At 42.5% G+C, this 20641-nt stretch overlaps 1 protein-coding gene across 5 annotated transcripts in view; it reads right to left on the bottom strand.

Annotated features, from left to right (window-relative positions):
- Positions 1–20641, bottom strand: part of ASIC1 (acid sensing ion channel subunit 1) — a 355544-nt gene that overhangs the window by 64972 nt on the left and 269931 nt on the right. For all 5 annotated transcript variants that reach the window (XM_056555379.1, XM_056555377.1, XM_056555378.1 and 2 more), the window contains 2 exons: positions 456–606; positions 245–372 (listed from right to left, as the gene is read on the bottom strand). In XM_056555379.1, coding sequence (XP_056411354.1) covers positions 245–372; positions 456–606 — 279 coding nt within the window. The remainder of the gene's footprint in view (positions 1–244; positions 373–455; positions 607–20641) is intronic.

The raw sequence follows: 20641 nt of genomic DNA, 5'->3' as shown, positions 1-20641 counted from the left end.
GTTGTCTTTTTTTAATAGGCCACATGGCCAGCTATTATGACCCCACTATAATGACCCCACCTAACTCCACTACCACTCACCTAGGAATGTTTATAACTACTACACAACTTACCACTGTACAATACAATATAAGCTATCAGTGCCATCAATCTGGGCAATGGACTAAATATATATATATTTGCCCATTTAAGTAAGTAAGGACTATTTTATGGTCTATACAGTATTATACAAAGTATGTACTCACTCGCTGTTCCTGACAAGACACAAAGGTTTGGAATCCAGGAGCCACACCAAACCCCAACTGGTCAATGAAAGGAGGTTCATCCTGACTGTGAATCTGAACCTTGATTCCAGCCTCAAAAGAGGTCTCATCTGCAGAGTAGATACACAGTAGATAATGATCAGTGTCTCTATTAGTCAGGTCAACAGAAACAAAAAACATATATTCTACTGACCTGTTTCTCCCCACACTGGCAAATATTCATCTTGTTGGATATCCAGCATTAACTCCAGACCATTTCCTGTGCCACCTTTAGTAGTTATTAATGGGGGACGTCCATTCTGACCCGAATTAAAAGTGTAGCACTTCCCATATCTTGTAAAAACCTAAGACAAAAATAAAATGAAAGATTTCGTAAAGCAGACTGACGAATGGCCATCCTGGGATTCTTCTCACAGTGTCGACATAATTAAATCTGTTTAATATTTTTTTGTCAAAATTATAAATGTATTGTCCTGTCAAGTTTAAAGGGGTATTCCAGGAAAAAACTTTTTTTTTATATATATCAACTGGCTCCAGAAAGTTAAACAGATATGTAAATTTCTTCTATTAAAAAAATCTTAATCCTTTCAGTACTTATGAGCTTCTGAAGTTAAGGTTGTTCTTTTCTGTCTAAGTGCTCTCTGATGACACGTGTCTCGGGAACCGCCCAGATAAGAAGAGGTTTGCTGTGGGGATTTGCTTCTATACTGGGCGGTTCCCGAGACACGTGTCATCAGAGAGCACTTAGACAGAAAAGAACAACCTTAACTTCAGAAGCTCATAAGTACTGAGCGGATTAAGATTTTTTAATAGAAGTAATTTACAAATCTGTTTAACTTTCTGGAGCCAGTTGATATATATAAAAACAGTTTTTCCCTGTATAACCCCTTTAATAATCTATGGTCTTCTTGATACTCGGAAAAAAGTGTTATGTTTCTTTTTTTCCTAAACAAGAAAAATAAATATGACAGAGGTCTACAAAATCATAAATGTCATAAAATACTGAATAACAGTGCGTTGTCCGACAATTCGCACGCTACAAGCCAAATAGACAAGAAATTAAATTTTATTTGAAGACACAGATCTGTTCATAGAATTTTCCCATATAATCAGCTTGTCCTGCAGCGTTAACACTTAGCCTTGGAGGCACTAAAAGATAAAGTGACCATTCCAGGTTCACAAAGAGAGCCAAGTCGTATTATTAAGGCCCAAATAATAGAAAACACTTCTTTACTATTTGTGCTCAGTTAATCCATTGCATTCATTACGAGGGCTTATTTTGACTAAAGAGGTCATTAATGGCTTTTAAATAGAATCAGACATATTCTTACAATTCAAGTGCATAAACTGCTTTTAGCAAGATGGAAGAATCCCAGCCCTCATGTTGAAGATTATGCCCAATTCTCAATATTTGTACCAAGAAACAGATAACAGCGTAACATTGCCCGACATAGATTGCTGCTCGCATTACTTACAAAGCTATCCATTTAAAGGGACATTAAAGCCATAAAAAAAACAATTATTGGGAAATTGCTACACAGTAAAATTAGATTACTCCCATATGCCGTGCTTGTGCAAAGCAAACATTATATGAAAGGGAGAAAAAAAAAAGACTTGATTATTTAACGAAGATCAAATAGGTGGCAGTGTTGGGGAATGGTGATGCTGTTCATAGATGTTTTTGTATTGACACAGTAAGAGAAATGAGCTTGTTCTATAGATAGTAATATATCACCTTGTGTATAAATAAATAATAAATTATATATATATATATATATATATATATATATATATATATATATATATACACATCAGTCCACACACAAATGTGACCTTAGTGGCGTAGCGCCACACACACAGACAAAAAAAGTTGTTCTTTTAAAGTGTTACTACAATTTAAAGTGTAACTGTTATTTTAAAAAACTTTAAAAATATTATAATGACATGTAAAAAGTTCTTACCGTATATACTCGAGTATAAGCCAACCCGAATATAAGCCGAGGCCCCTTGGGATGATGGGAAATACATTATCCCCCCCTGTCATCATCCAGACCCCTGTGATTAACACCCCCGTCATCATCACCCTGTCATCATCCAGACCCCCGTCATCATCACCCTGTCATTATCCAGACCCCCGTCATCATCACCCTGTCATTATCCAGACCCCCGTCATCATCACCATGTCATTATCCAGACCCCCGTCATCATCACCCTGTCATCATCCAGACCCCGTCATCATCACCCTGTCATTATCCAGACCCCCGTCATCATCACCATGTCATTATCCAGACCCCCGTCATCATCACCATGTCATTATCCAGACCCCCATCATCATCACCCTGTCATTATCCAGACCCCCGTCATCATCACCCTGTCATTATCCAGACCCCCGTCATCATCACCCTGTCATTATCCAGACCCCCGTCATCATCACCCTGTCATTATCCAGACCCCCGTCATCATCACCCTGTCATTATCCAGACCCCCGTCATCATCACCCTGTCATTATCCAGACCCCCGTCATCATCACCCTGTCATTATCCAGACCCCCGTCATCATCACCCTGTCATTATCCAGACCCCCGTCATCATCACCCTGTCATTATCCAGACCCCCGTCATCATCACCCTGTCATTATCCCCCTCGTCATCACCCCCCTTCATCAGCTCCTGTCAATCCCTTCAATCAGTAGTCTTCAACCTGCGGACCTACAGATGTTGCAAAACTACAACTCCCAGCATGCCCGGACAGCCATCGGCTGTCCGGGCATGCTGGGAGTTGAAGTTTTGAAACATCTGGAGGTCCGCAGGTTGAAGACCACTGCCCAGGCCTTCGTCATCATCCAGACCCCCCCTTTAGTTTTCTACTCACTTCCCCTCGGTGGGAAGGAAGGTTGAGCTGGTCCAGGCCATCTATGCTGCAGGGACCGTCCGGTGGGAAGGGTTAGTCGTTCCGGGCTGTCCATCGTCACCAGAAGGCCCTCTTCTCCGCTCCGGCCCTGGACTAGTGACGTTGCCTTGACAAAGATGCACGGGGACGTTCATGCGCAGGGACGTCCCTGTGCGTCGTCATCAAGGCAACGTCACTAGTCCGGAGTCGGCCCGGAGGGGAGAAGAGGGCATCCCGGTGAAGATGGACAGCCTGGAACGACTAACCCTCCCCACCGGACGGTCCCTGTAGCATGTTTGGCCCGGACCAGCTCAACCTTCCCTTCCTAGGGTAGGTGAGTAGAAAACTAAAACGGGGGTCTGGATGATGATGAAGGCCCTGCAGTGGTCTTCAACCTGAGGACCTCCAGATGTTTCAAAACTACAACTCCCAGGATGCCCGGACAGCCGATGGCTGAAGATCACTGAGAAGGGATTGACAGGCGGAGAGTTCACTCGAGTATAAGCCGAGGGGGGCGTTTTCAGCACGAAAAATCGTGCTGAAAAACTCGGCTTATACTCGAGTATATACGGTATCTGTAGAGATTTAGGTGTTCAGACTCCCACCGATTGGTAAAACAAATCAGGAGAAGCGGTTTTCTTGTGCTTGTTGTCCCTGTATTGATACTTGTTGCAGGAGATGGATTCTATAGTACGTATGGAGTTTGTTTTCAGCAGTAAGCCTCAGAGCGGTAGAACGCGAAATGAGCAAACCACATGGCTTGTTTTACCAGTTGGTGGGGGTCTGAACAGCATCGTTTGCCATATGCACCAGGAGCTGTCCTTGGGTTTACAGAAAGTATGTTCACATACCAAAATTCTTATTATTCTTATTAACCTACTAGTAGGCTTCATGGAAACCCCTTTTTCTACTTTCTTGTCAGATAGATAAATAGACAGATGGAAAAATGGAGGAGAGCAGCACTCAATGTATGTAGTGATGGGTGCCAGCGATTTAGGTCCTGACCCATGATCAGTGCATATATATGAAGTATTAGCCGCAGCACTGTACCTGCACATGTATGAATAAAACCAAAAGGGTTTGCTTTATCTTCTGAAGTGTTGGGGCTATTCCATTACAACTAAAAATTTCTAAAGTTATAACGTTTCATTAGGGCTTTTTTAGGAAGAAACATTTCAGCTTTAAAGCAAGCATTGGTAAATATGCATCACTATTTGTTGCACTATATCTGAGTGCCGAGACCTTTTTGAATTTGTGCAAGCCCTTGAATCAGGGAGATATTGTGCCGGTTGGCACCCTAATACCATTTTTTCTGCTTCTGTGTTGCACCCTATTCTTTTTTGGTTGACATAGATAGATACGCAAATATAAGTCAACACTTCAGGGAAAATGTGAAATAAAGTGCTTTTTAAATGCCTTATAAAAGTGCAACATTTCAGATGCCTGTCGCAGCGTTTTCCCAGCATTAAAGGGGTACTACCGTGGAAAACTTTTTATTTATTTTTATTTTTTTTGTCAACTGGTGCCAGAAAGTTAAACAGATTTGTAAATTACTTCTATTAAAATATCTTAATCCTTCCAATACTTTTTAGGGGCTGTATACTACAGAGGAAATGTTTATCTTTCTGGATTTCTCTGATGTCACGACCACAGTGCTCTCTGCTGACCTATTCTGTTCATTTTAGGAACTGTCAAGAGCAGGAGAAAATCCCCGGAGCAAACATATGTTGCTCTGGACAGTTCCTAAAATGGACAGCAGAGGTCAGCAGAGAGCACTGTGGTCGTGACATAAGAGAAATCCAAAAAGATAAACATTTCCTCTGTAGTATACAGCCCCTAAAAAGTACTGGAAGGATTAAGATTATTTAATAGAAGTCATTTACAAATCTGTTTAACTTTCTGTCACCAGTTGATAAAAAAAGAAAAAAAAAAGTTTTCCACGTTCGTACCCCTTTAAGCCAGATGAAACATTTCACTTTTTAAAGCATGTAATAATAAAAAAAATAAAACACTTATTTGCACCTTTTCCCTTGAGTGCTGTGGTATCTTTGAGTTTATTGAAGTTTATGGACTGAGATTAAAGTGTATGGACTGTCACGCCCCCTCCTATAGTCTTGCATTGAGGGGGCGGAGCGTGATGTCAAACGGGGGCGGAGCCGTGACGTCACTATGCTCCATCCCAGTGATCGCCAGTAATCAAACCTGGAGTGAACACGCTCTGGGGGCTGATTCTAACGGGGTGCGGCGTGGAAGATCACGGGGGTCCCCAGCGGCGGGACCCCCGCGATCAGGCATCTTATCCCCTATCCTTTGGATAGGGGATAAGATGTCTTAGCGCCAGAGTACCCCTTTAAGGGCCCTTTTTCTGCCTGCACCCAATGCATCACCAGTGTTGTGCTACTTTAGGAGGTAGGGAAATGTGTTCTCTTATCCTCATTTGACTGCATCTTAATCAGAAGGATTATGGGATGTCAGGCCTGTTTTATTACACTTGGCATCTTTGTATATACTGTATAAGCCTTGTAATTAATCTGATTGGAACATGTCTATGAGAGCAGCCTCTTCCGCAGTGCAAGGGATAGCACTTTAGAGGGCACAATCCAAACACATAAAACTGGCCTACAAAGAGCAAGGCAAATGCCATAAATATGTGCCCTCTCTTTCATTTTATGAAAACTACTGTATATGTAGCATTCTTAAAGACGTTCTGTGCCTAATCTTTACTTCTCTGGCCTTCCCATCAATCTCCTCTCCTCCTTCTAAGTACATACAGTACATTTTATTGAGTACCTGAGATTACAGATTCAAGAACATTTATTTTGCCCCCAGAATATATTAAAGGTCTTTCATGACTCATTTCATCACCGTTCCCTCCTACTTGCACTTCTTGATCTCGGCATTAAAATTTCTTAGAAAATGCATTTAAAAGGGCTCCCAAAGTCCCATTACACATCAATAGACACAGTGTATACCATAACAACTCTAGATGACGAATAAATCTCATTTGTTGTGGGAAGTAAACTGGGACAATACAGTGCCTTTATGAAGTGTTACTTAAAGGCTTTGAAGATAGCTACTGGTATATACAAAATAATTATGATGTACCGTATTTTTCGCCCTATAGGATGCTCCAGCATATAAGACGCACCCAATTTTAAATGAGGAAAATCTAGAATGCAATGTAAAGTATAGGACACAGTGATCTTCAACCAGCGGACTTCCAGATGTTGCAAAACTACAACTCCCCGCATGCCCGGAAAGCCGTTGGCTGTCCGGGCATGCCAGGAGTTGTAGTTTTGCAACATCTGGAGGTCCACAGGTTGAAGACCACTGGTATAGGAGGTAATACTCACGTGTCCCCGCCGCTCCGGACCCGTCACCGCTGCCCTGGATGTCGCTCTCCACCGCTGTCGCCGCGTCACCGGGGTGTCCCCGTCGCTCCGGAACGTCTCTGCTGCTGGGTATCCTCGCTCTCCGTCACCGCCATCACACCACTACGCACGCCGCTCCTATTGGCTGACGGGACGGTGTGCGCGATGACGTGATGATGACGAAGGAGAGCGCCGGCCATGCAGGGGACCCCGGCACGGAGCAGACACCGAGGAGGCAGGTAAGGTCCCTCCCGATGCAGCCGGGTTAGGCTGTGTTCACACCACGATTTCTTAAATACGGTTCCCGTATACGGTTTGGAGGAGGGGGGCGGGGCTTAATTGCGGCGCCCGCACTCAGCCGTATTCAGGAACCGTATTTAATACAAGTCTATGAGCCGACCGGAGTGAACCGCAGCCTCCGGTCGGCTTCGTTTTCGGCCGTATGCGGTTTCCCGACCGCAGGCAAAAACGTGGTCGACCTGCGGTCAGCTTTGATCGCCGCGTATGAAGGGTTAATACAGGGCATCACCGCGATCGGGGATGTCCTGTATTAGCCGCGGGTCCCGGCCGTTGATGGCTGCAGGGACCGCTGCGATAGGTGTGTATTCGCCGTATAAGACGCACCAACTTTCCCTCCCACAGTTTTGGCGAAGAAAAAGTGCGTCTTATATGGCGAAAAATACGGTAATATTGATTTATAAAGGCTGGCAAAAAAAAAAAAAGCTAAGTTAGGCGGTTTCTCTTTGTACTTTTTTGTGTCAATTTGACTTTTTCTGAGATGTCTTGATTCATTGTACACTTCTGTATATCAAGATATGCAATGCTTAAATGTACATGACTCCTGGAAATGTGTATGGTTTGAGGAGGTCTGACATTTTCGTATTTCAATAGGTTTTGTAAGCTGTAAACAATGCTACACTTATATCTATCTATCTATCTATCCATCACCTATCTCATTCCAAAGGGAGGAAGCAGCACCTGTCACTCATGAACACCCCACTGTAAACAAACAGTCAAATGGTGGACAAATCCCATTGCGACCTGTGCAATCGTTTATTGTAAAACACCCGCCTTTTGCACAACAGCGCGTGCGACTTGTGCATCAGCTTTCCTTTATGAAGGCCTGGCATCTGCAACTGCCCACCAACATAGATCTTAATTGTGTAGCAGTTTGATTTATTGTAAATATTTTGGTTTAGATTATATTATGTATTGGGCTGTAGATTGGCTACTTAGTATGTTGGTATAACTGAACACTGTCTGACATGTGAAACTATTCCAGCACAGTATAATATTTTTGTATAGGATGGTGTTTGAAGCATTGTAAACATTTGATATTTCAGCAGATAAAAGTGTAATGGGTCTACATATGGCATTATTATTTATGTGGTGAATATAAAAAGAGACTGTAGGGGGCTGACTTTTCATACACGGATCGTAAGTCAAATAACGCCAAAGTAAGCTGTGGCAAATGTATTAAAAGATGCACACCTACTATTACTGTCTATTAGCCTTTGGAATAAAATCTACACCAGCTATGAGTAGGATAAGACTTCTGACAATAAAGGGGTATTCCAGGATTTTTTTTTTATATTTGACTATGCTACAGGGGCTGTAAAGTTAGTGTAGTTCATAATATAGTGTCTGTACCTGTGTGTGATGGTTTTCTCACAATTCTTCTGTGATTTTCACCCCAATATTTATTTTTAACTGCATACAAAATGACTGTTGTCTTAGATTTTTCCCAGTTTGCAATGCGGCCGAGACCTGACTCACTAGTCATCTGATGATAGGTAGCCTGTCTGCTTCAATGGGTGGAGCGATCGCTTGGTGGGAGAGAGATCAATCTGCAACTAATGCAACAGCTGTAGGCACCCTGATTGAAAACCACAGGTCTTTTGAATGGATGCAGCTCATTTACGTTTCAATGGGTGGAGTGGCTGATGTGTAGCCAAAAAAAGAAAAGTCAAACAGGAAATACCAGTTCGCAATAAGCTAGCCACAGTGTTATGGTAATCTCACAGCATAGCCATTTATCCCCAAGACAAGCGCAGATCCTTCCTAAGCATGTCCATTACTACCTGCCAGGTATGTACTAAAATCAACTTATGGTGGATAACCCCTTTAATAATAGCAAGGGTAGGTTCACACCACATTTTTGCAATACAGTTCCCGTAAAAGGTTTTTGGATGAAAAACGGATTCCTCAACACTGGACTAATCTGTATCAAAATGTGTGTACAGATTTTAACCCATATTCGGTTGAAAACCGTATACGGTTTGAAAAAAGAAGTCCGGTTGCATCCATTTTTTACGAAAAAACTTATATATTTTTAACTTTGCACTCCATTATGTTCCCATTGACTCCATGTTAAAAAAAAAAGGTATATGGTTTCAATACGGTTTTTCACACGGACCAAAAACCGTGGTAGGCTACGGCTTTGGTTACTGGAAAAAAAACTGACAAAATCATACAAGACGCAAAATGGACACAACCTGATGCATCATTTGGCATACGGTTTTCAATGGAGAGTCAATGCATATGGTTTTCAATACGGTTCCATTTGATTTTCAAATTGAAAACGTATACGGGAACTGTATTGTAAAAACGGGGTGTGTCCTTACTTACTGCTAAGCCCTGGTCATATGTTTTCAAATGTGCCAAGAATGTGTCAAGAATGGCATAAAAATGGCAAAAATTAGGCATGTGCAAACACAGTTTGTATGTGAAACTGGTGTATATGCCTTGTTAAATTCCCATGATATGTGTATTTGTTCGATGGTTAACCGTACACTATATGGAGAAAGACAACAACAAAAGGTACGGTATAGGATCATCCAATGGAAGGCCAAGATATGGATGGAAAGGGAGAAAGAGAGAGGGAGAGAGAGAGAGAGAGAGAGAGAGAGAGAGAGAGAGAGAGAGAGAGAGAGAGAAAGAAAGAGAGACATGACATGCAAAAAAGAAACATCTTTAAAAAAAAAACAATTCTGCCCTAAAACAATGAAAGCAAACATCAGCTAACATTAATCCGCCACCGACATCCTTCACATTTGGAAATTATAACTTAGCAATGTTATTTGTGTAATAAAGTCTCTGTGCACAACTGAGTCTAATGTGGAAACATCCCCATTCATAATACAAGAGTTAATTAGATTACTTCCATTCCATGTACTGAAAGTGCGAAGCCCCATACTGTTAGCATAGACTAATAAAAGCAGAAGTGCATAGCTTCAAATAATGATATTCTCCCATAAATATATCACAGGATAGATAAATGTTTCATGGAAATAAATCCTAAAATAAGAATTTTTCTCACTCACTCCATCAGTCTGTGTCCCCTGCTGTTATTTTGTTAAACTTAAGCTCATGCACAATTGCTACAAACATCTTTACAGACATTCTTTAGTAGGTATAGAGACTCTGTCCCCTCTGAAAACCCCTTTAAACTACTGTATTCAGTAAATAGCAACTCTGATTCTGAATCTGTCATTATTCTACTAACTCGCATCTACCTGCTGTAAGCCTGAAAACATAGTCTTAGTAGTCCGCTTCATTATATTGATGAGCTTAGTAGTCCTCTCCATTATATGGGTGAGCTTAGTAGTCCTCTCCATTATATGGATGAGCTTAGTAGTCCTCTCCATTATATGGAGGAGCTTAGTAGTCCTCTCCATTATATGGAGGAGCTTAGTAGTCCTCTCCATTATATGGAGGAGCTTAGTAGTCCTCTCCATTATATGGAGGAGCTTAGTAGTCCTCTCCATTATATGGAGGAGCTTAGCAGTCCTCTCCATTATATGGAGGAGCTTAGCAGTCCTCTCCATTATATGGAGGAGCTTAGCAGTCCTCTCCATTATATGGAGGAGCTTAGCAGTCCTCTCCATTATATGGATGAGCTTAGCAGTCCTCTCCATTATATGGATGAGCTTAGTAGTCCTCTCCATTATATGGAGGAGCTTAGTAGTCCTCTCCATTATATGGAGGAGCTTAGTAGTCCTCTCCATTATATGGAGGAGCTTAGTAGTCCTCTCCATTATATGGAGGAGCTTAGTAGTCCTCTCCATTATATGGAGGAGCTTAGTAATCCTCTCCATTATATGGAGGAGTTTAGTAGTCCTCTCCATTATATGGATGAGTTTAGCAGTCCTCTCCATTATATGGAGGAGCTTAGTAGTCCTCTCCATTATATGGAGGAGTTTAGTAGTCCTCTCCATTATATGGAGGAGTTTAGCAGTCCTCTCCATTATATGGATGAGCTTAGTAGTCCTCTCTATTATATGGATGAGCTTAGTAGTCATCTCCATTATATAGAGGAGCTTAGTAGTCCTCTCCATTATATGGATGAGCTTAGTAGTCTTCTCCATTATATGGATGAGCTTAGTAGTCCTGTCCATTATATGGAGGAGCTTAGTAGTCCTCTCCATTATATGGATGAGTTTAGCAGTCCTCTCCATTATATGGAGGAGCTTAGTAGTCCTCTCCATTATATGGAGGAGCTTAGCAGTCCTCTCCATTATATGGATGAGCTTAGTAGTCCTGTCCATTATATTGATGAGCTTAGTAGTCCTCTCCATTATATGGATGAGCTTAGCAGTCCTCTCCATTATATGGATGAGCTTAGTAGTCCTCTCCATTATTTGGAGGAGCTTAGCAGTCCTCTCCATTATATGGATGAGTTTAGTAGTCCTCTCCATTATATGGAGGAGCTTAGTAGTCCTCTCCATTATATGGATGAGCTTAGTAGTCCTCTCCATTATATGGATGAGCTTAGTAGTCCTCTCCATTATATGGATGAGCTTAGTAGTCCTCTCCATTATATGGATGAGCTTAGTAGTCCTCTCCATTATATGGAGGATCTTAGTAGTCCTCTCCATTATATGGATGAGTTTAGCAGTCCTCTCCATTATATGGAGGAGCTTAGTAGTCCTCTCCATTATATGGAGGAGTTTAGTAGTCCTCTCCATTATATGGAGGAGTTTAGTAGTCCTCTCCATTATATGGAGGAGCTTAGTAATCCTCTCCATTATATGGATGAGCTTAGTAGTCCTCTCCATTATATGGAGGAGCTTAGTAGTCCTCTCCATTATATGGAGGAGCTTAGTAGTCCTCTCCATTATATGGAGGAGCTTAGTAGTCCTCTCCATTATATGGAGGAGCTTAGTAGTCCTCTCCATTATATGGAGGAGCTTAGTAGTCCTCTCCATTATATGGATGAGTTTAGTAGTCCTCTCCATTATATGGAGGAGCTTAGTAGTCCTCTCCATTATTTGGAGGAGCTTAGTAGTCCTCTCCATCTTTTGGAGGAGCTTAGTAGCCCTCTCCATCTTTTGGAGGAGCTTAGTAGTCCTCTCCATCTTTTGGAGGAGCTTAGTAGTCCTCTCCATTATATGGAGGAGCTTAGTAACCCTCTCCATCTTTTGGAGGAGCTTAGTAGTCCTCTCCATTATATGGAGGAGCTTAGTAACCCTCTCCATCTTTTGGAGGAGCTTAGTAGTCCTCTCCATCTTTTGGAGGAGCTTAGTAGTCCTCTCCATTATATGGAGGAGCTTAGTAGCCCTCTCCATCTTTTGGAGGAGCTTAGTAGTCCTCTCCATCTTTTGGAGGAGCTTAGTAGTCCTCTCCATTATATGGATGAGCTTAGTAGTCCTCTCCATTATATGGATGAGCTTAGTAGTCCTCTGCATTATATGGATGAGCTTAGTAGTCCTCTCCATTATATGGAGGAGCTTAGTAGTCCTCTCCATTATATGGATGAGTTTAGCAGTCCTCTCCATTATATGGAGGAGCTTAGTAGTCCTCTCCATTATATGGATGAGCTTAGTAGTCATCTCCATTATATGGAGGAGTTTAGTAGTCCTCTCCATTATATGGAGGAGCTTAGTAGTCCTCTCCATTATATGGAGGAGCTTAGTAATCCTCTCCATTATATGGAGGAGCTTAGTAGTCCTCTCCATTATATGGATGAGCTTAGTAGTCCTCTCCATTATATGGAGGAGCTTAGTAGTCCTCTCCATTATATGGAGGAGCTTAGTAGTCCTCTCCATTATTTGGAGGAGCTTAGCAGTCCTCTCCATTATATGGATGAGTTTAGTAGTCCTCTCCATTATATGGAGGAGCTTAGTAGTCCTCTCCATTATTTGGAGGAGCTTAGTAGCCCTCTCCATCTTTTGGAGGAGCTTAGTAGCCTTCTCCATCTTTTGGAGGAGCTTAGTAGTCCTCTCCATCTTTTGGAGGAGCTTAGTAATCCTCTCCATTATATGGATGAGCTTAGTAGTCCTCTCCATTATATGGATGAGCTTAGTAGTTATAGTAGCCTCGTCAGCCAATCACTGGCTACAGCAATGTACCGCCTCCGCTGATGATTGGCTGAGCGGGCCTTCACTTGCTTATGTCCAGGATTGTGGGGGCCAGAGCATGCTGAGAATGGACCCCATAAAGGAGGCTACAATCTTTAGCCTTAAAGGGGTACTCCGGTGAAAAACTTTTTTTTTTTAAACAACTGGTGCCAGAATGTTAAACAGATTTGTAAATTACTTCTATTTAAAAAGATTGACCCTTCCAGTACTTATCAGCTGCTGCATGTGCCACAGGAAGTTCTTTTCTTTTTAAATTTATTTTCTGTCTGACCATAGTGCTCTCTGCTGACACCTCTGTCTGTCTCAGGAACTGTCAAAAGCAGGAGAAAATCCCCATAGCAAACCTATCTTGCTCTTGACAGTTCCTGACATGGACAGAGCTGTCAGCAGAGAGCACTGTGGTCAGACAGAAAATACATTTTAAAAGAAAAGAACTTCCTCTGTAGGATAATTTACAAATCTGTTTAACTTTCTGTCACTTTACATGGGACAAATGATTCGCTCTCCTCCAGAGATATGCAGGCAATCTTTGTTGTAATCACTCCATGCTGGGATTTGTATGGGATTTAAAAAAATCATAATACAAAACTGTCCCACAATAGCCGGAGATCACCATGTGATGTTGTAGCTAAATATGATACTACTGTTGTATGTGGAAATTGCTAAGTCAAAAGTGTCTTATAGATGAGTGTGCAAGTGCAGGAGTGTCACCAATATTAAAATCCTGACAGTTCGCCTCCCAACTTTTTGGTTTGTCACTTGTGGTTCTTAGTACTAGGGGTTCTATGGCTCAGATTTAGCACTTGTGGTTCCTTGGCCCAGAATTAACAATCTGCCTGAAACCAAACTGCTGACTGCTTTGCCCATAACAACCAATAATAAGTATACAAGAATGGGGGTACTCAATCTGCACTGGGTCTGAGAACTTTGTCTGGGTAAAATCCTCAAAAACCCAATAAATAGAATAAATATAAATAGAAAAGAGTGACAAGTACTCAAGGACACGATAATAAGTAGATAAAAAATATTTGCTGTTTAAAAGTGATGTTAAAAAAGGTTTATGATCCAAGTACCGTATATACTCGAGTATAAGCCGAGGCCCCTAATTTCACCCCAAAAACCCAGGAAAAGTTATTGACTCGACTATAAGACTAGGGTGGGAAATACATCATCCCCCCATGTCATCATCCAGACCCCTGTCATCATCCCCTCCCCCCTTCGTCATCACCGCCTGTCAATCCCTTCATCAGAGGTCTTCAGCCTGCGGACCTCCAGATGTTGCAAAACTACATCTCTCAGCATGCTGGGAGTTGTAGTTTTGAAACCTCTGGAGGTCCGCAGGTTGAAGACCACTGCGGCCTTCGTCATCATCCAGACCCCCCCCCCGTGACGTTGCCTTGACGATGAGGCACAGGGACGTGCCTCATCAACGTCACTAGTCCGGGGCAGGCCAGGAGCGGAGAAGAGGGCCTCTCGATGAAGATGGACAGCCCGGAACGACTAACCCTCCCCACTGGACGGTCCCTGCAGCATAGATGGCCCGGACCAGCTCACACTTCCTTCCCACCGTGAGGAGATGAGTAGAAAACTAAAGGGGGGGTCTGGATGATGACGAAGGCCGCAGTGGTCTTCAACCTGCGGACCGCCAGAGGTTTCAAAACTACAACTCCCAGCATGCCCGGACAGCCGATGGCTGTCCGGGCATGCTGTGAGTTGTAGTTTTGCAACAACTGGAGGTCCGCAGGTTGAAGACCTCTGAGAAGGGATTGACAGGCGGAGAGTTCGCTCGAGTATTAGCCGAGGGGGGGGCGTTTTCAGCATGAAAAATCGTGCTGAAAGACTCGGCTTATACTTGAGTATATACGGTATGTGTATAGTTGGTAGGATGAATATGTCATAGTTAGCAGGTTATATATTAGTGTTAGAGTAGTATAATTAATTGCAGTGGATAGTTCAGGATGTATGGAGTATTAATAATATTTAGTACCGTGTAGTGTAAATATGTTACATGCTCATGTCCAGGATACAACTCATGTCCTAATTGTAGTCAAAGATAAATTTATTAAAGGGGTATTCCAGGCAAAAACTTTTTTTTATATATCAACTGGCTCCGGAAAGTTAAACAGATTTGTAAATTACTTCTATTAAAAAATCTTAATCCTTCCAATAGTTATTAGCTTCTGAAGTTTTCTGTCTAACTGCTCAATGATGATGTCACGTCCCAGGAGCTGTGCATGATGGGAGAATATCCCTTGCATGATGGGAAAATATCCCCATAGGAGCTGGACAGCTCCCGGGACGTGAGTCATCAGAAAGCAGTTAGACAGAAAACAGAAACTCAACTTCTGAAGCTAATAACTATTGGAAGGAATAAGATTTTTTAATAGAAGTCATTTACAAATCTGTTTAACTTTCCGGAGCCAGTTGATATATATATATAAAAAAAGTTTTTGCCTGGAATACCCCTTTAAAACACAATAGTAATGGTTAACAATCACAGAGAGGACACAGGATCCTTGTGATCCTCTCTGTCTGCATAAAATACAAATAATGGGATCGACCGATATCGTTTTTTTAGGGCCGATGCGATAATCGGTGGAGCTTAGGGCCGATAGCCGATAACTTATACCGATATTCCGGTATAAGTTATCAGCTATTTATCCCCCCGCGACACCGCTAATGAACAATAGCACAAGTAGTTGCCGTCTGGATTGTCAATACTGTCCCCCTAGAAAGCGCTGGAATACACAGTTTGTTGTCCACCAGCTGAGCGCTGCAGCAAAAACTTTCGCTGATGTTTAAATCCTAGCGACACGGCGTTTGCAAAGAAAGAATGCAGTTACTCTGCACCACTCACCCGACCTCTCGTCTGTAAGTAGGGGAGATGATGTTGTCCTTAGCCTGAGAAATCCGGCGTTGCTCGAACGTATGTGGGGAAGTTTGCCCGCCGAATAACAAGTCACACATGTGAGTGGAGCCTGTTCTCAGGATGCTGTGAGTCCTCGTGGAGGGGGGCGCTCTCCGATAATACAGTGGGTGGCTGGTATTGGTGACACAGTTCGGGTGCATAGTTGCTGGTCTGTAGCCACAAATAGAAAATGGTGGATGTATGGTTGTGCTTGACCATACACCCGCATTCTTTCTTTGCGGACGCCGTGTCGCTAGGATTTAAACATCAGCAAGTACTTGTGCTATCATTCATTACTCCAGTGGGCCCATGTAATTGCTGCATATACCATCTATTACCCTTGAATTGTTTAAAATACACTATCACCCAGCTGCAGCACCTCGGGTGATACTTACTATATTGACATTTTAAACTTCTATTGATCATTATTTGTATTTTATGCAGACATAGAGGATCACAAGAATCCGGTGTCCTCTCTGTGATTATTAACCATTACTATTGTGTTTAATAAATTTATCTTTGACTACAATTAGGACATGAGTTGTATCCTGGACATGAGCATGTTACATATTTACACTACACGGTACTAAATATTACTAATACTCCATACATCCTGAACTGGAACATATAACCATAATATTTGCACTGCAATTAATTATACTACTCTAACACTAATATATAACCTGCTAACTTTGACATCTTCATCCTACCAACTATACACATACTTGGGTCAGAATCAGAAACCTTTTTTACCATCACTTTTAAAAAGCACATATTTTCTCTACTTATTATCGCGTCCTTGAGAACTTGTCACTCTTTTCTCTATAACAACCAATAATAGCTCAGCTTTTATTTTGTAGAAATAAAAGCTGAGCTGTGATTTGTCAGTATGGACCAAGCAGCTACATTTTAGTTTCAGGCAGTTTAATAAATCTGAATCAGTGTGTGAAGAATTTGTTGAGTCTATACTTGAATAGTATTGAATTAAGTTATTAGGACAAAAATCACTGGGAAAAAAAATATAATTCAAATTGCACCAAATAATGGAATAATATACAAATTAGTCTCTAATATGCAGTTACAGAAAAAATATCTTCTACGGCAGTAAAGTAAGTGTTTTAACCCCTTCAGGACCAAGCCCATTTTGGCCTTAAGGACCGGAGCGTTTTTTGCACATCTGACCACTGTCACTTTAAACATTAATAACTCTGGAATGCTTTTAGTTATCATTCTGATTCCGAGATTGTTTTTTTGTGACATATTCTACTTTAACATAGTGGTAAATTTTTGTCGATACTTGCATCCTTTCTTGGTGAAAAATCCGTAAATTTGATGAAAAATTTGAAAATTTAGCATTTTTCTAACTTTGAAGCTCTCTACTTGTAAGGAAAATGGATATTACGAATACATTTTTTTTTGGTTCACATATACAATATGTCTACTTTATGTTTGCATCATAAAATTGTTGTGTTTTTACTTTTGGAAGACACCAGAGGGCTTCAACGGTCAGCAGCAATTTTCCGATTTTTCACAAAATTTTCAAACTCAGTATTTTTCAGGGACCAGTTCAGGTTTGAAGTGGATTTGAAGGGTCTTGATATTAGAAATACCTCATAAATGACCCCATTATAAAAACTACACCCCCCAAAGTATTCAAAATGACATTCAGTCAGCATTTTAACCCTTTAGGTGTTTCACACGAATAGCAGCAAAGTGAAGGAGAAAATTCACAATCTTCATTTTTTATACTCACATGTTCTTGTAGACCCAATTTTTGAATTTTTACAAGGGGTAAAAGGACAAAATTTTTACTTGTATTTGTAGCCCAATTTCTCTCGAGTAAGCACATACCTCATATGTCTATGTAAAGTGTTCGGCGGGCGCAGTAGAGGGCTCAGAAGGGAAGGAGCGACAAGGGGATTTTGGAGAGTACGTTTTTCTGAAATGGTTTTTGGGGGGCATGTTACCTTTAGGAAGCCCTTATGGTGCCAGAACAGCAAAAAAAAAACACATGGCATACCATTTTGGAAACTAGACCCTTCGGGGAATGTAACATGGGATAAAGTGAACCTTAATACCCCACAGGTGTTTCACGACTTTTGCAAATGTAAAAAAAAATAAATAAATTTTACCTAAAATGCTTGTTTTCCCAAAAATTTTTTCTTTTTAAAAAGGGTAATAGCAGAAAATACCCCTAAAAATTTGAAGCCCAATTTCTCCCGATTCAGAAAACACCCCATATGGGGGTGAAAAGTGCTCTGCTGGCGCACTACAGGTCTCGGAAGAGAAGGAGTCACATTTGGCTTTTTGAACGCAAATTTTTCTCTGGGGGCATGCCGCATTTAGGAAGCCCCTATGGTGCCAGAACAGCAAAAAAAAAAACCACATGGCATACCATTTTGGAAACTAGACCCCTTGGGGAACGTAACAAGGGGTTAAGTGAACCTTTATACCCCACAGGTGTTTCACGGCTTTTGCATATGTAAAAAAAAAATTTTTTTTTTTACCTAAAATGCTTGGTTTCCCAAAAATTTTACATTTTTAAAAAGGGTAATAGCAGAAAATACCCCCCAAAATTTGAAGCCCAATTTCTCCCGAGTACGGCGATACCCCATATGTGACCCTTAACTGTTGCCTTGAAATACGACAGGGCTCCAAAGTGAGAGCGCCATGCGCATTTGAGGCCTAAATTAGGGATTGCATAGGGGTGGACATAGGGGAATTCTACTACAGTGATTCCCAAACAGGGTGCCTCCAGCTGTTGCAAAACTCCCAGGATGCCTGGACAGTCAACGGCTGTCCGACAATACTGGGAGTTGTTTTGCAACAGCTGGAGGCTCCGTTCTGGAAACAGTGGCATACCAGACGTTTTTCATTTTTATTGGGGAGGGGAGGGGGGCTGTGTAGGGGTATGTGTATATGTAGTGTTTTTTAGTGTTTTTTACTTTTTATTTTATTTTTTGTGTTAGTGTAGTGTAGTGTTTTTAGGGTACAGTCGCACGGGCGGGGGTTCACAGTAGTTTCTCGCTGGCAATTTGAGCTGCAGCAGAAAGTTTGCGGCAGCTCAAATTTGCAGCCAGATACTTACTGTAATCCTCCGCCCATGTGAGTGTACCCTGTACGTTCACATTGGGGGGGACATCCACCTGTTGCATAACTACAACTCCCAGCATGCCCGTTGGCTGTCGGTGACTGCTGAGAGTTGCAGTTTTGCAACAACTGTAGGCACACTGGTTATGTATCACTGAGTTTGTGACCTAACTCAGTGTTTCACAACCAGTGTGCCTCCAGCTGTTGCAAAACTACAACTCCCAGCATGTACGGTGCATGGTGTACGGTGACTGCTGAGAGTTGCAGTTTGCAACAGCTGGAGGCACACCGGTCGTGAAACACTGAGTTAGGTAAAAAAAAACTCTGAGTTTCACAACCAGTGTGCCTTCAGCTGTTGCAAAACTACAACTCTCAGCAGTCACCGACAGCCAACGGGCATGCTGGGAGTTGTAGTTATGCAACCAGCAGATGCACCACTACAACTCCCAGCATGCACTTTAGCTGTTTGTGCAAGCTGGGAGTTGTAGTTAGACAACAGCTGAAGGTACACTTTTCCATAGAAAGAATGTGCCTCCAGCTGTTGCAAAACCATAAGTCCCAGCATGCCCATAAGGGAATGCTGGGAGTTGTGGTGGTCTGCCTCCTGCTGTTGCATAACTACAGCTCCCAGCATGCCCTTTTTGCATGCTGGGAGCTGTTGCTAAGCAACAGAAGGAGGCTGTCACTCACCTCCAACGATCCAGACGCTGCAGGTCAGTCCCGCCGCCGCAGCTGCTCCTGGGGCCCCGATCCCAACAGGGGCGCCGGGGATCGGGGTCCCCAGCACCTGGGGTGCACGTCTCGCACCCGCTCACGTCCTCCGGAAGAGGGGCGGAGCGGGTGCGGGAGTGACACCCGCAGCAGGCGCCCTGATTGGTCGGCCGGTAATCCGGCCGACGAATCAGGGCGATCGTGAGGTGGCACCAGTGCCACCTCACCCCTGCAGGCTCTGGCTGTTCGGGGCCGTCAGAGACGGCCCCGAACAGCCAGTAATTCCGGGTCACCGGGTCACTGGAGACCCGATTGACCCGGAATCGCCGCAGATCGCTGGACTGAATTGTCCAGCGATCTGCGGCGATCGCCGACATGGGGGGGCATAATGACCCCCCTGGGCGATATGCCGGGATGCCTGCTGAACGATTTCAGCAGGCATCCGGCTCCGGTCCCCAACCGGCTAGCGGTGGGGGCCGGAATTCCCACGGGCGTATGGATACGCCCTCGGTCCTTAAGGACTCGGGATTCAGGGCGTATCCATACGCCCTATGTCCTGAAGAGGTTAAAGAGGTTATCCAGGAAAAAACTTTTTTATATATATCAACTGGCTCCAGAAAGTTAAACAGATTTGTAAATTACTTCTATTAAAAAATCTTAATCCTTTCAGTACTTATGAGCTTCTGAAGTTAAGGTTGTTCTTTTCTGTCTAAGGGCTCTCTGATGACACGTGTCTCGGGAACCGCCCAGTTTAGAAGCAAATCCTCATAGCAAACCTCTTCTGAACTGGGTGTTTCCCGAGACACATGTCATCAGGGAGCACTTAGACAGAAAAGAACAACTTTAACTTCAGAAGCTCATAAGTACTGAAAGGATTAAGATTTTTTTTATAGAAGTAATTTACAAATCTGTTTAACTTTCTGGAGCCAGTTGATGCATAAAAAAAAGTTTTTTCCTGGATAACCCCTTTAATTCACATCTATGGTTTATAAAACAGACCACTAGAGGTCCCTATACTAGCCAGAACATAATCCTGTCCGGCTGTAGCATCA

Source organism: Hyla sarda, chromosome 2, assembly GCF_029499605.1.
Source record: "Hyla sarda isolate aHylSar1 chromosome 2, aHylSar1.hap1, whole genome shotgun sequence".
Lineage (NCBI taxonomy): Eukaryota > Metazoa > Chordata > Amphibia > Anura > Hylidae > Hyla > Hyla sarda.
This window is presented reverse-complemented; position numbering and strand designations above follow the sequence as displayed.